The sequence below is a fragment of the Anguilla rostrata genome, chromosome 8 (assembly GCF_018555375.3).
Source record: "Anguilla rostrata isolate EN2019 chromosome 8, ASM1855537v3, whole genome shotgun sequence".
Lineage (NCBI taxonomy): Eukaryota > Metazoa > Chordata > Actinopteri > Anguilliformes > Anguillidae > Anguilla > Anguilla rostrata.
Window position 1 is genome coordinate 2,422,855 of NC_057940.1, and position 13,260 is coordinate 2,436,114.

A 13,260-nucleotide genomic window follows, 5' to 3' on the forward strand; every position below is an offset into this window, starting at 1 on the left:
TCAGGAAACACCCCCCCCCCCCCCCTCCAAACCCCCCCATCCTGCCGAGGGCTTTCATGTGCTGTTGGGTTAACATTAAGATAATTATTCACAGAAGGACCCCTTCCTCTGCCTGATGGGAGCGGGGCGGATTAACTGCCACCTTCAGAAACAGGAACTCACGGGCCACCAGCAGGAAGGGACAGCAAAGAGGAGAGATAATCATCGCGCTCCTCTCATCCTCCTCCCAAAGCATGATGGGTAATCGGTTGCCGCCCAGAAAACTTTTACTCTCAGTGGAAACCGCACTGATGAACTCTTATCACCCTTTCCCCAAAAAAACACGTCATATTGATTATTTCCTAAACTAGAGCATTATCTTCAGGTTCCAATCACTTAACACCCACAGAGGGGTAGTTAGCCAGACATTTCCTCATCAGACGCTGGTTCCAAAACATGTATTTTATACTAAAAAGGCCAAAATCCTGCAGCTATTGCTACCACCACAGCTCTATGACCTGAAACTAAACGTTCGGAAAGAATGCCATTTGCCCAGCCAGCAGTTAACCCCTTTCCACCCAAACTTTCAGCTAAGAATAAACGGGTCACAGCAAAAAAGCCCAAATACATGAGCATTTAATCCACCAGATAAAAGGTGACAAGAGGTTCATTCAGACTGGTAATATTCACATTTCACACAGTTCAGCTGTGTTCTTTAAAACCACATTCTACATTCAGGAATTCTTTCTTTCCCTCAGTTTCTTTTTCATTTCCTTCAATGGTAATCAAAAATCGTATTCACTATTCAGGAATTATTTTCCTCAGTTTATTTTTGATTTCCCCTAAAAATAATTTGCATAAGCCTGAAAACTGTTACATTAAAGGAGTCACAGTTCAGTTTTTTAGAAGGTACTGGCCTGGTTGCTCCTCACTGTTTTGAAAACGCATTTCTGCAGACAGAAAAGGAAAAACCAAAAAGACTTTTTATTTTTATTTTATTTTTTTTAAAGCAAATCGTAATTTTACAGTCTGTGCAGTCTACAATAATCCTGAAACGGCGACCCTTTGCAAACAGTACAACACGAAATCGGGCTTTCAAGGCGATGACTGCATATAAATGGAATGCGAATGCTGTCAGTTTTAAAGCAACGCGCTAATGGAAGTTTTATCTAACACCGAAGATTCTATTCTGTCTGGCGAAAAGGCAAAAAGGCTGACATACCGTAACGCATATTGCCACCTACAGGCCAAGAACTGTTTCAGCACAGTCGAGCTATCGGCTATAGGACAGGATAAAAAAAACTCAAGAGCACATTTCCGTTAGATCCATATCTGTACACGACAGGCATCCAGCAAAGTTAACAGGCATCAATGATTCCGAAAACTTTGCCAAGAAATATGAACCAGTTAAAAAGTCCGTCTGCAAAGTAATTCTGTGCGTCAAATCATACTATTAGGCCTATCCAAATCAATGTGCTATAGAAATAAGTTATATCCTATCAATTGCCAAATAAATCAAAATAGTGCACGTGGTAAACAATGTTTCATTTCCATCTGTATGGAATATAAAAGGTAACTGAAACTGAAAAACTGATGCCTACAATACAAAGGCGTGAGAAGTGAAGGTAAAAACACAAACTAGGTTATATCTCACTATTCTAGAAAGGGAACGTGCCAAGCAATGTTCGCTAGAGATATGGTTGGTGTCCACGATGCCTTGTACCGTTCTATGCCTAAACTTTTTTTAACCTGCTCTTTGTTTATAAAGAGTGGGATCTGTCTCTTCTGAGCATTGCAATACATCGGTCACCTGCCAACACATATGCAGCAATAATACTGCCATTTGGGTTTAACCCAAATAACTACTCAATCACTAAGGGTCAGACAAAATGAAAAGCAACACTTTCAAGGAACAGCGTTAAATTAATGTCCAATTATTGCATTTTCCGTGTACACCCAGGAACCAACGCTGCAGTAAACAAACAGGCAGGTTCACCCAAGAGCAGCTGCCGTTTCCAAAGACCCAATGCCTTCGCGACTGGCACGGGACAGCAGGCGAATTTTGGATTAACTGTAATGCTTCTCTTGCTAAATAAATTTTGTTCTTTACGCGCATATTTACGACATTGAAAGCCCAGACATTTTTTTATGTTGTCCTCCTTAACAAAATGTCACTTGTTTCGTGAATATAATCGTATTGTTCGCAGGGACGGTTATTATATAGTTTACTGCTGTCGTTACCGATACCAACGATATCAAGTATCAACAAAACTATACCGATGACAGGACAATAGGTAATATATCCATTATAAAATACATTCACGCGTCTGTGAACAATGCAACACTAACCGAAGCAACTTCAGCGTCATGTTTCCAGATGTACGCTAATAAGTGCTTAACCGGATGAAAACTGATAAGTTTGTACGTTTTCTGCATTTCGTTTAAAGCAAAGATTGTTTGAGTATAAGTGTGCCGATGAACGTAAATGGTGAAATGGCGAAGCATAATGCACCAGGATTTTTGGATACAGGATGACTTTTTCTTGCGGAGAACCACCAGATTTTACGCAGTGTATTTCATCGCGCGCAACGTCGGTTTTGCGTTAACGTTTCGACTAAACAGTCGTTTCATTGACATGAAATAAATTTTGCAATGGGATTGAGAACCTCCAAACACATAATTACCCCAAAGACACGGGCTACTTTACCATTTACGGATTGTTATGATGTGGCTCACTGTTTTAGGATCAAGCATACCTGGCGACATACATCGTCAATCACAGGTTTTGGAACGTTTGTGTGTCCAATCAGGTTAAATAAATAGGCGGCCATACTGATAGCCTGCAACATCATAAAAGACCTAAATGTTCCCTTCATTTTGAATTGATAAGCAGGACGTTAGTCCGCGGAGCCTAAGAATAATCCCGTATGACACAAAAAAAGTTTACCTGTTTTCTTTGATCTCCTCCGCCGCCTCCTTTTGAACTTGCATTTCAGCGGGTTGCCAAGAGTGCCCGAAGAGCGGCTGCTGTTTCCCAGGACCGATGCCATCGCGGCAAATGACACGGGACAACGGGCGAATTCGGACGACCTGTTATCGCTTTCCCCGTTAAAGTGGAGTTGCTTCGCTTTTTTTACTCCGTCGGAAAGACTGCGCGGCGAGGCACGCGCCCCACAATTACGTATTATTAGGCGCAGCTGGGCTAAAGCTCTGTTCCTGGCTTCTGTACTTCTTTTTTTTGGCACGAGACAGTTTGCATAGAGTCATTCGGGGCGGATATGTCGTTTGCGGCTGGAAATCCTAATTAGACCAAGTCATAACGGTCTCCGGCGTGTGACATCACCACCAATACGACAGCCCCAAACCCCCCCCCGCAACTCGTCTGATGAGTCCTGATGTGAACGAGAGCTGGGCTGAGCTCTATCACTAAAACACATGTAAGAGTTTAGATTCTGTGTGTGTATTGGAAAACAACAAAAACCAACTGCAACACAGTGTATCTGTTTAATTTGCTGACAGTTTTTTTTGGTCATTACAGATGTATATATCAGATGATTTACTGTAAACACACACACAAGCACCCACAGAAACACACACAAACACAGAACCACACACACACACGATGGAGCTGGAAAATGATGTCTGAAAATGTCCCAGTAAATGCTTGATTGCATCCCAAGCTGGTCCCTGGTCATTGAGAAGGCCATGGCATTGTGACATCACTGAGGCCATGGCATTGTGACATAATCAGCGTCATGTGCGGTATCACGCTATATAAATACGGTCGCGTCAGCACGGTCTTTGCAAGATGGCACCACGTTCACCTGAGGTCCAGCTCAGGTGACGGACAACTGACAGAGGATACGGACCTTTGGATCTGAGCCACCTGCACAGGAAAAAGTTTATGGCTCTAGTGTAAAATATAACCCCCGCCCCCCCTTCCGCCTCCACCCTCAAAGTTCTGTTCAGACATCCCCTGACCTTCACAGAGCGGAGGTAGAGGATCTGACAGTTAGCTGGGAACGTGTAATAATGACATTGCGGGTCCCATTTTGACATTACGAGCCAGAGGCCCATTTGTAGGTGATGACGGTGGGTGTTTGCCCTGACCTAGCAGTAGCGCTGAGCTCTGTGTGAGTCTGTGAGGGCAAGACACGTCATGCAGCACACAGGGTGCTGTGCATTTCTTACTCCGTAATGATAGGAGAACAAAGTTCTGGGAGAGCAAAAACAGGCGGAGCTACCAAAAAAATGGGCGGTGCTACCAAAAAAATGGGTGGAGCTACAAAACCCTTGAGAACAAAACCCTTTAAAAACTGGTTCAAAAAGTCAAGGACGGACACTGCAGCTCAGTGCTGCTCAGCCAATCACGGGGCTCCTGGGAAGCACACTCTCCCCCAATCACAGCTGTCATTCACAAATAAGGGCGTGTAATATAGCCGCGCATCAGCGATCGCCGTGGTGACCCCGGCTGCTGGGCGGACTTTCAAACCTTGATGCGGAAGGACTGCGGGTGAGCTGCAGCCGCGACGCTGGAAAATCAAGTTCATTCACCGCTAACTGCTGAAGTGCTGAGCCTGAGAATTATATGACGACAACCAATCGCACGAGTGTCAACCTTATCGGAGAAAGGCCGGGCAGGTGCGAGATATCATTCCAGCCCGGGCACTAAAACCCCTGATTGTACTCCACTGATCAACTAATCAGGGCTGGATCACATTCACTGAGCAAGAGCCTTCCGCTGATAAGGCTGGGAGGAGACGATGGAAGAGGCCTTTAAAACTCTGGACTTAACTCCGATCACAATTTCTTCTGAAAACATTCTAAAACCATCTCCTCTGTGGGAAAAATCAGTCAGTTAGTCAGTCAGTTAATCAGTCACTCAGTCAGGCAGCCAGTCAGTCAGCAAGTCAATCAGTTAGCCAGTCAGTCAGTCATACTAGTCGGTCTGTTAGCCAGCCAGTTGGTCAGTTAGTCAGTCTGTTAGCCAGTCAGTTGGTCAGTTAGTCAGTCTGTTAGCCAGCTAGTCGGTCTGTTAACCAGTCAGTTGGTCAGTTAGTTGACTGTGGAGTGCTTGGGGGATGTGGAATGGCCTCCTGGTGGAGCAGGGAGGCGGGAAAGCTAAAGGTCGTCCACTCGGCTACTCCCTAACGGACACGTTGCTCTCTCAGGCCTCACACGCTAAGGGAACCCGATCCCAAAATGGTGCAGGATGGACGATTTAACGGTTTTACCGGAACATTCCCTCGCCGTCGATTCTTATCATCCAGGCTTCCTCCCAATGTCACAAAGGGCTATACAGACTATACATGTAGGCCTCAGACTATTCTGAAGCGTGGAGCCGCCACAATAGTCCAGATATTAGGCTGCTGAAGAGTAACTACAGCAACGTGTGTGAGGACAGCCACACGAGAGGAGCTGTAGATCTCCGTAAAGACCTTTCGTCCTCACCGCTCACCACACACCTGCTCCACTCACCCGTTAAACGACCTCAGATCTCGAGCGCTCTTCAACAAACACTCCTCTTAAGCCGCTCGCTTGTTTTGGAGATTATACGCGATCTGGAGCGCCCTGATTTATGAACTGTAATATCCCCCCCCCCCCCGCCTGCTAATTAATTTTTTTTTGGGAAGGCGTCGGTTTTTGCATAATCTTGTCGATATTTCCATTCATCCCTCTCGGCTAATTGAAAGCGCGCTCATAATCCTTGCGTGTTTTAGTCACTGTTCTCCTTTGCGATGATTATCAAAGTAAATACTCATTCTAATTATCATAATTAATGTGGTTTGTCTGTAAAGCAGTAAGAGTGCAGCCTCTGTATTGTTCATCTTTATCAGCGGTCGCTTAATTCGGGGGGGGGGCTGGGCCTGGGGGCAGGGGCTCTGGTCTTGCTGGCAGGATTAGTCTCATTTCTCGTTCGGTCTCCGGTTGAAGCTTCTTACTTCAGGACCTTAGAGTCTAGAACTGCTCCAACCGCTGGGCTCAGAAACTGGACTCGGTATGCTGGTAGAAATGATACAAACACGTTCGCCCTGGAGAAAAGGCTCACAGGTTTATTATGATGAACTGGACACTGGAATTCAATCAACATTTGTCCCTTCACTATGACTAACAATTAAAGGCAATGCATTTCTTGCGTTCAGCCATCGCGAAAACTCACTTTCCGAACCACGTTTGTGAAGAAAAAGCGTAGCTACATCTTGCACTCGCTTGCAAGTCAAAGTAATGGAAAAACAGTGTTTGAATATAGGTCTTGTTCTCGATAAAATTAATTAAGCGATAAACTTAAGTGCTTAATTTTTTTTCCAAATGAAACTAACCCTACGGATATATTATATATTTCTATTAAAGTCCATATTTCACTCAAGAAATGTCTACTATTCAAACACTCTGTCACTCCGTTAAATAAACTTAATTTAACTTTAGTTTCTTCGTTTAAAAGAGTCTAATAAACCTGCAATGGCCTGTAGCTGTAATGTCTTGAAGCAGCCTGTGAACTCCTCCCTTTTGCCAGGCATTAATTCCTCATTTCCACCAAACCTGGTCTTGTAACCTAAAGGTCACAGGTTTGATTCCTGGGTTGGACACTGCCGTTGTACCCTTGAACAAGGTATGCAACCTGTATTGCTTCAGTATACATCCAGCTGTATAAATGGATGCAGTGTAAATGCTGTGCAAGTCGCTCTGGATAAGAGTGTCTGCTAAATGCCAGTAATGTTATGCAATAAGACCCATTTAAACAATATATAATCAATTTCCATCTATTTAAAATTATAGGGTGTTACCCCTCAGGCTGTGAGAAGTAACTGACAAACCCTGCAACTCGATCCCCACGTGAGAATACAGTCGCATCTAAATAGAGTACATTATTCTGTTTAACTGCTCATTTGCAGAACGCCAATTGAATTTATTTTGCCTTTCGGTGCGCATGCTAAACGCTGAATTATAACAGACGCATAAGTGAACCTGAAAATGTGTGCGTGGAATTGTGGATGAAATTAAGCAAGCTAAAAAAACAAAGACAGTAATTTGGGGGAGGGGCTAGCTTAGAGCCATGATTCAAAATAACAACAACAAAACACACAGAGCATCACTCTCCCCTTACCGATGGTGCCATTTTAAATATTTTTCAAAATTACACTGATAAGCGCAAACGCTCTGAAATGCAGCAGACAGCCGTTAGAAAGAGATACGAGGCAGGAGCGGTTTGTAAACACTCGAGTAAACCAGGGGGGCTTCAAATCGGGGGGCTTCAAACTCACTCCTGGGGTCCCCCTCGGGTATACTCGTGTTTGTTCCAAATGCGCTACATTTGCCAGCCCCGAATTATAACAGGCCGCTAATTGGTGCTTATAATTCCATTCACTTAATTACATCAGCCTACTGATCGTACTTAATTAAGACTCTTTTCATATCCGTTTAGGGATGACGAGCCCACATTGTGTCAGAAACGGCCACGCGTGTTTATCGCAGGGCGCTCTGATCCAGCCAACTGATACCTTCATTTACAGCGATGTCCCACACGTTAAGTGATTCCTTTAGAGCGGGGGGGGGGGGGGGAGGCCCATTTTCAGCGGGCTAATTAGACCGGATAAATCAGTGGGGTTTCCATCTGGTGTGCGTGTGGACACGTGGTCACGGGAACCAAACCAATTCGCTACCTGTCCCCTAGTGGCACGGGCAGTCCCCCATTACATTACATTCATTTGGTAGACGCATTAATCCAACGCGACGTACAATAAGTGAATACTGAAGGTAACTGGATACAACTACAAAACACCGGTCCGATACTCGTTATGTGACAGTTATTCATAGCCAGTTCACACGGTAAGCATGGGCTGGGTCAGAGAGTAATGTTAAGTCAAAACTAGGAGGCATGGCAACAAGCTACAGACATCAAGATAACGATACAAGTGCAATATACTGTAGGTGCTGGATGGAAGTACATGTAGCATGAAAGTGGTACAGGAACAAAGTGGAAGGATACAAGTGATAAGAGCGATCCTAGATCCTGACGCCAGATCAGTTGATGGGGGGAGGGACAGTTTGGTTGTCTGACTTGTGTCATTACAAGTCAATCAAGCAGCAGGACGAATCAGACAGGACTTTAAGCTTTAAAATGAGCGCTGGGTGGGGGTTGTAATTTGAGGGCTTGTTATCCTATCAGCTCGCTCGGCTGGCTGTCAGGTGACAGGTTACAGGCAGAAATGCACTCAGACTGCAGGGCGTCATAGCAACGACCGAGTCAAGCTGTTTTATAATATTTTCAAGGTGAAAATCCTGCATAGTATGCCTTAAAAAGCTCATTTTTATTTTACTGCTAAAAATGGGGCGACATTAAAATATTTAACAGATTAGCATGTTCTAATAAAAATTATGTACCTTTAAATTGTAAGGACCTGGGAAATGACTACGTTTTACAGGTCAAAATAATAAAAGGAGGAGAAAAAAAAAAAAACACCAAAAGAAAACTCCCAACTGACAAGACATGTTGTGCCTTTTTAAATCAGAACCACAGGTCCAGTGTCATACCACATGGAATTACTGTACCTCTTTTTGTGTCCCTCTGCGTGCGCACACATCTATAACAGCAGAGTTGAGACATTCAAAAACGAGCGGTTGAGTTTAATTTCTCCGGCCAAAGTCCATATCACAGTGCGCTGAAGCGGAGAAGGTTAACATGAAACAACAATCCAAAAACCAGGGACCGCCGTACAGCAATTAAATGATAAAGTGACTCCTTTTCAAAAAAAGCGCGGCTGTACTTTCTTGCTAGGCTGCTTAATGAAATGGTACAGCATTAATTCTGGAGAAGAAAAAGGCTAAAACGTTATGCTCGAAAAGCACTGAAGCATAAAAATGATCATAGTTACATAACTGGACAGGTTATGGAACTGGTGTGTCTACAATTCTCAATAATTCTCAGAAGGTCTTCAGAGGTTTGAGCCCAAATCTTAAAATGTATTAGGGCGTGTTATTAGTTATAGCCTACAGATAAACCAGTTAGTTATCTACGTATTATATAACTAACACGCATAACTTGTGTCCTTAACACTTCCTATAAAAGCTTAAAGAATAAATTCATAGATGAATATCACAATTGTTATTTGCAATAATAATCGTGTCCATCTGGTTGATATTGTTTATGAAGTGTTAGAGATAAATAAGGGGTCTATGCTGATGCACTGTTTGCATGGCTAGTCTTCCCCGATGTTAAGTTTTTAATTATATGGATTAATGGTCAATCTCAGTGGACTCTGTGCCTGTCAGCCTTTCAAGCTTTTCAGATATTTTAATAATTTAATAACTTTTAATAATTCTGTTTGTCCAGTGTGCGAAAACTCCCAGGGTGAACTACAGACACTGGTTAAAAGTGCACCGAAATGCTGAATTTAAACTGAAATTACATTTCCCGAATGTCCCAAAAGAAAATGTCTTTTTTACTTATTCCAAATAGCTATTATTTTAACATGTATATTAAGATGGTATATTAATCTATAATTTTAAGTTTTTCATTAAACTTTTTATTAAAACACGTTGACACCTTGGGCCGACAGAGAACTCTATTTGAATTTGCAATGATGACCGGGGATTTAAAGTGAGTAGGGAACGCAAGGGACTGTGCAGCTAATGCAATACAGGCCAATAATTAGGGGGCTGGTAACGCAGAGTCAGTTTATGTGGGAAATTGACCAAGAAATCACAGATAAAAATATAAAAAACCCTTTACCCCTTTTGCAAAATACCACGGGACGGTTTACTATCTCTCTCAAAGCACAGTGGCCAATACAGTCTACACAATGATCATTTTATGTGGAAAAAAAATTAGTCCCTGATTTTTTTATTGAACAAAGCAATTAGCCTACCCTTTTTATTTTTTTTTACATAATACCAAAAAAGTTTTCAACTGATCTTCTGTAATATCAAGGTCCAGAAACACTAACGTTTACATGCACATCATTATTCTGATACGTCGCTTCGGATAAAAGCGTCTACTAGCCTAAATGTAATGTAATGGTATTCTGAAAACCGAAGTAGGCCTATTCCGGTTACGATACAGCGGCGGTCCATGCGCCTTATTTCGAAAAGCAAAACTGGTCGAAACAGCCTAAAAATATTCAAAATACGAATAAAAAAGGTTGCACATGGCGATATATTCCGAACATGGACAGCATAAACACATTATTTCGTTTACAGATTAAGCACAAACTGTGCGTGTAGCAACGTGTCTTGGTTTTAAAGTAGGCTAACTAGTTTGGCTAACTTTAAAACCAATGTCACGGCTAGCACGCGCAACCCTCATTTTTGTACCGACGAGGAGACCGCGAAATCTTAATTTCTGTATTAACAGAAATAACCATTGTGCAATACATGGACGACAGAAAACACTGAAACGGTGATTTGTTTAAGGCTGTAGTACATTTAAATGCAATATTCAGAATTCAGTTAAACCACAGCACAAATCATATGCGGAATCTCTCATAGTAGGCTAACCTGAGGCAAACTGTCGTTCAAGGCAATGCTGCTCACCTGCATGCGTTGGGAGTAGGGCTGGTTCATTGGGTGGAGCATGGGGTGTCTGGGGTGCTGGGCCCGAAGCTGATGAACAATCTGTCGGGCGGCTGGGGCCTGGCACCAGGGACAACTGATTTAGTACAATTAGCTTGCTAAAAACTTCGCCTGTGTTGGTTTAACTTCGGCTGAATAAGCAAACGCAGAATTTTCAATGTGAAGCGTATTTCACTAATTGAACTAGGTAACGTGTTCATTTTCGCCACTCACAGACGAATAAACCTACATTTCCTTCTGCATTTTCGCATTTGAATTTTACTGAATGAATACTGATTTCACTTTAGGAAAAGACATTATAACACTTTCTATTAACTCCAAATCCACCGACTAGTAGCAAGTGCTGCCGAAGGTTTGAGTGTTCAGGGCTAAACCATTTAATCTAAATAGAGGGGAGCGATAGATTTTTTTTTTTTACCGTTAGTTTCATTATTAAATGTCAGAGAAACCATTATCAATGTCAGTTTAACTGACAAATAAAGTTCTTAATACCAGCCAGTAAGAAAAACCCCGAATCTATATGTCGAGAGGGGTGTGAATCTAGGCTGAGACGTTTTGATATAGGCTAGCTCAGGTTTTACCCAGATATAGACTGGCTACGTTCTTGTCGCCAAGAAATGTGGCCCGGTTTCTTCACCTAGTCGGCGTTTCATTGACCTTTGCACCACAAAAATGTTAATTGGGTAGGTTAAAATATTTTTGAAGGTCCCCTGTCATTCAGGGCCCTTGGAATCGTCCGTGTTAGTGACACTGGGCCCTGGCAACGGCCTGCCGACTGAAATGTGGAAACAAGTAACTTCTGGAGATGCTGTGTCTCATTTCTATTAAACAAGATCGTAGCGTCGCGATCGCGAGTTTAATTTACCTCCCAACACTTACTCTCACTCGGAACACCGGGTGTTCTTCACTCCAGCTGTGAAAACATGATCTTACCTGGGGCGCTTGACTGGTGTTGATCAGGTGTTATTCAATCCTCACAAGACAAGTTATTTACAGAGCACAAGTTGGCTCACGGAAAATAGACAGAGGCAGTGAAGTATCTTCTGAAAAGCGAGCGCGAATGGGAGCTTTATACACAATAAGAAAGAAAACCCGTGTTTTTGGATGTGAATTATTGAGATTGGTTTGAGACAAGCCTCAAAAAACTTTTTGTTTTGATGTAAAGAATTTTGAGAAGAAAAAAAGAAAGCTCAAAATTGTTGGAAAATATAGTTGACCATCCTGTTATCATCTTTAAACATATTACTGGGTGTTGCAGTAGTATTACATTGGATATTATTTGTCAGGATAAATTTGTCACAAATAGGCAACCAAGTTCTCATCCATCTCTCAGCATACAGTGTGTGTGTGTGTGTGTAGAAATATAGGACAATGCCCCACTATTCACTGTTCCCCTCAGTAAAAACAGAGAGGCTGTTATATAGCATTAGCGGAACATATTCGTTCTCTTCTGACAGCAGGCTGACTCTGGGAACAGAGAACCTAGCGATGAATTTCCGAGCAGGCCCAAGTCAAATACGTTATATTTGTCTGTATAAAAGAAGCACATTTACCATCTGTTGTCCTGAAATTTCTGATCTTGCTCCCGTCTTCTCTGCTTTAATGTAGACCTATTTCGGAATCAACGTCCTCGTGTTTGTGTCTGGCTGAGTTTTCTCGCAAGGCCTAGGACAGTGGTAACCTACCCCCGTTCTTGGTGATCTACCATCTCGTAGGTTTTCATTTCAACCCTAATTTGGCACACCCGACTCTACTGATTAGCAGCTCAACAAGCTCTCTAGCTGTTGAACGAGGTGTGGCTTTGTTAGGGTTGGACTGAAAACCTACAGGACGGTAGATCTCCAGGAACAGGGTTGGGCAGCTCTGAGCGTGTACACCACTGGTAATTGTCCTTTGCTTGGCAAACAATTTTAGATTCCCAGAACATTCCCTGGAAAATTATGGGAAAAATTTTCCCCAATACATAGATTCATCTAGTTTCATAGATGCCCCTTGAACATCAGCTGGGCAGCAAGAGGAAATGGGTGTTCATTTTCTCAACAGATTCCTTCACTCCTGTCTATCATAGTCAAGCCAAGTCTGGGCAACCCTTCCGTCTTGCTAACACCACGAAGGCAGTCAACCATGGCCTCTTCTCCCAAAAGGTATGTCAGTATAAGGAGGCCCAGAGGCTCTGTGTCAGGCAGTCCAATACGAGGTCACTGTATGCGTGTCAGTATACGTGTCCAATCACTGGACCTCACGGTGCCATTGATGGCTTCATGGGTGAGCGTGTTTCCCGTTTTTTGATTGGACGAAATTTTGATGGGCGCTTTGTTAACATCACTCTGAAGCAGAGCGTTTGCTCACCCAATGCTCCTCCATGTGTCAGCTCGGAGGAGGTTTTTAAAAAAAAAAAAAAAAAAAATCTGTTAGCATCTGCTTCTCTCCCCTTTTTTTTAACTTTTATTTAACCAGGAAAAAACCCCACTGAGCTCGAAATCTCTTTTGCAAGGGGGACCTGACATAAAACACAAAGTTACACAAGACAGCAGACAAACAAGTTACAAACATCAAATTGACAAAGAGACAGCAGCAGTGTCACAGTAATTAAAAGCATTGCTTTTGGAGTAGGGTTCCAATGGTCTTCAGTGCAATGTACAGAATTTGAACAGAGAACGATTTATCCCAACATTGCCAAGGGACCTTGTATAGAGCCGCTGGTTTTCCTTG

General features: G+C 42.9%; 1 protein-coding gene across 6 annotated transcripts in view; it reads right to left on the bottom strand.

Moving 5' to 3' along the window:
• LOC135260518 (double-stranded RNA-specific editase B2-like) overlaps window positions 1-11,500 on the bottom strand; it is a 78,816-nt gene extending 67,316 nt beyond the window's left edge. The window contains exons 1-3 of one of the 6 annotated variants that reach the window (XM_064345798.1): window positions 11,482-11,500; window positions 10,510-10,608; window positions 8,530-8,639 (exon numbers count right to left, since the gene is read on the bottom strand). In XM_064345798.1, coding sequence (XP_064201868.1) covers window positions 8,530-8,584 — 55 coding nt within the window. In that variant the 5' untranslated portion in view covers window positions 8,585-8,639; window positions 10,510-10,608; window positions 11,482-11,500. Of the gene's footprint in view, window positions 1-2,926; window positions 3,156-8,529; window positions 8,640-10,509; window positions 10,609-10,761; window positions 11,086-11,481 lie in introns of those variants that run through there. The other 5 variants (XM_064345797.1, XM_064345799.1, XM_064345800.1 and 2 more) reach the window with 5 other exon arrangements.
• Window positions 11,501-13,260: the final 1,760 nt, after the last annotated feature.